The sequence below is a fragment of the Corvus hawaiiensis genome, chromosome 16 (assembly GCF_020740725.1).
Source record: "Corvus hawaiiensis isolate bCorHaw1 chromosome 16, bCorHaw1.pri.cur, whole genome shotgun sequence".
Classification (NCBI taxonomy): domain Eukaryota; kingdom Metazoa; phylum Chordata; class Aves; order Passeriformes; family Corvidae; genus Corvus; species Corvus hawaiiensis.
In genome coordinates, this window is record NC_063228.1 from 4,127,004 (window position 1) to 4,128,882 (window position 1,879).

Below are 1,879 nucleotides of genomic sequence, written 5' to 3' on the forward strand. Positions count from 1 at the left end.
AGCATTGACCCTCGTGCCAAATAACTACCCTGAGGTGCTGCAGGACCAAGGGACAGCAAAGCATGGACCAGCTCACTTTTAGCGCCTCCAATCTCCCTACTCAACTGCCATTAAAAGTTCTGTTTCACAACTGACAATGCCCCTTAATTGTTTTGCCATGCTAGCACACTCCTCTGCAAATGCACCCAACATCAGAAACGGAATGACAATTCAGAAGGCCACATCCACACCCAGAGTTTGCCAAAAAAGTATGTGAATCTTTTCACATACAATCCAGACTTTTAGATTTCCCCAAGGGAGTATTTCACATACGGCTACTAAACAGCTCTCAGACACATCAAACACAACCCAATGCCAACAGAAGAGAAAACCGTGACTTCAGCCCTATATCCAGGGAAGGAAATCCTCAAGGACAGCACGTAATTACTGTGTGGGCTTCAAGAAAGCCTCCTGGGATGAGACTCCAGCGAAACGAGAAGTTTCCCCCTGGCTTCCATGTGACGGCAGGAGCGAAGGCCTCACCTTCGATGGGGATGACAGATGGCTCCTTGATGGAGGGCGAGATGGCTCTTTTCTCCGCCACGGCCGCCTCTGCCAGGCGTCCCAGGGCGCTGAGGGGCGGCGTGGAGGAGAGCTTGGGGCGCTTGGTCAGCCCGGGCAGCCCCGCCGGGCCGGCCAAGGCGGCGGCCGCGTCCCGCTTGCGCTCCGAGGGCAGCCCGGGCGGCGCCGGCTTCAGCAGCGTGACGGCGGCCTTGCCCTCGCCGCTCTGCCCCTTGGAGCCCAGCGCGATGAAGTCTCCGGGCGGCGGGTGCGCTGCGAGGGGAGACACAGCGACAGTGAGCGATAGTGAGCGACAGTGAGCGACAGCGAGCGATAGCGAGCGACAGCGCCCGCAGCCCGCCCGCCCGGCCCCGCGGGACTCACCAGAGGGCTTGGGCACGGCGCTGGGCCGCCGCACGGCCGCCGCCTTCGGCCGGTTCATGGCGCCGCCGAGCACCGGCCCCGGGACGGACCGAGCGACACCCGGGACACACAGACAGACAGACAGACAGACAGACAGACAGACAGACAGGCGGGACCGACAGCCGGGACCGTGCGACAGCCGCGGCCACGCGGAACCGGAACCGCCGCCACGGCAGCACCGCCCGCCCCGCCCCGCCCCGCCGGGCAGCGCCGTCTGGCGGGCGGGAGGAAGAACTTCACCCCCGGGGGTCTCGGGGGGCTCTGGCGAGCCCGAGGTCAGAGAGGGGCTGGGACTGCTGCAAGATGCGGAATATGTGAAATTTTTCTTAAGAAAGGATGTTCTTTGGTGTTTGATCCGCCTCTTCTCCCAGGCAACTAGCAACAGGACAAGGGGACATAGGGTCAAGCAGCACCAGGGGATGTTATGTCAGACATCAGGAGGAATTTCCTCACAGAAAGGGTGATTAGATATTGGAATGGGCTGCCCAAGGGGGTGATGGAGTCACCGTCCCTGGAGGTGTTCAAGAAATGACTGGACGTGGCACTCAGTGCCATGGTCTAGTTAAAAAAGTGATTGGTCCAAGGCTGGACTTGATCTTAGAGGTCTTTTCCAACCTAAACGATTCTGTGATTGGGGGATCTGGAATCAAAGAGGGGAATCAAGGAGGTGGGATTGGGAGCTGGAGTCAGGGGCTGAAACAGGGGAGCTGAAAGTAGTGTCTGAAATTGGGGGTCTGGGATGTGGGGCTGGAATTGGGGCGGGTTGGATTGGGGCTGAAATTGAGCAGCTGAAATCAGGGGGAGGGAGTCAGAGGAGAACCGAGGTCAGGAACTAAAACTGGGGGCCCCACAGCAACTGGCTGCCCACCCCTCTCCCCCATGCCACCCCTTCTGTCCCCATATCGTGCTCCCAGGA

The 1,879-nt window shown here is 59.8% G+C and overlaps 1 protein-coding gene across 2 annotated transcripts in view; it reads right to left on the bottom strand.

The window, feature by feature from the left end:
* The window catches only part of INTS1 (integrator complex subunit 1), a 28,462-nt gene extending 27,338 nt beyond the window's left edge, over window positions 1-1,124 (bottom strand). For both annotated transcript variants that reach the window (XM_048320881.1, XM_048320880.1), the window contains exons 1-2: window positions 925-1,124; window positions 523-813 (exon numbers count right to left, since the gene is read on the bottom strand). In XM_048320881.1, the coding sequence (XP_048176838.1) occupies window positions 523-813; window positions 925-982 (349 nt within the window). In that variant the 5' untranslated portion in view covers window positions 983-1,124. The remainder of the gene's footprint in view (window positions 1-522; window positions 814-924) is intronic.
* Window positions 1,125-1,879: the final 755 nt, after the last annotated feature.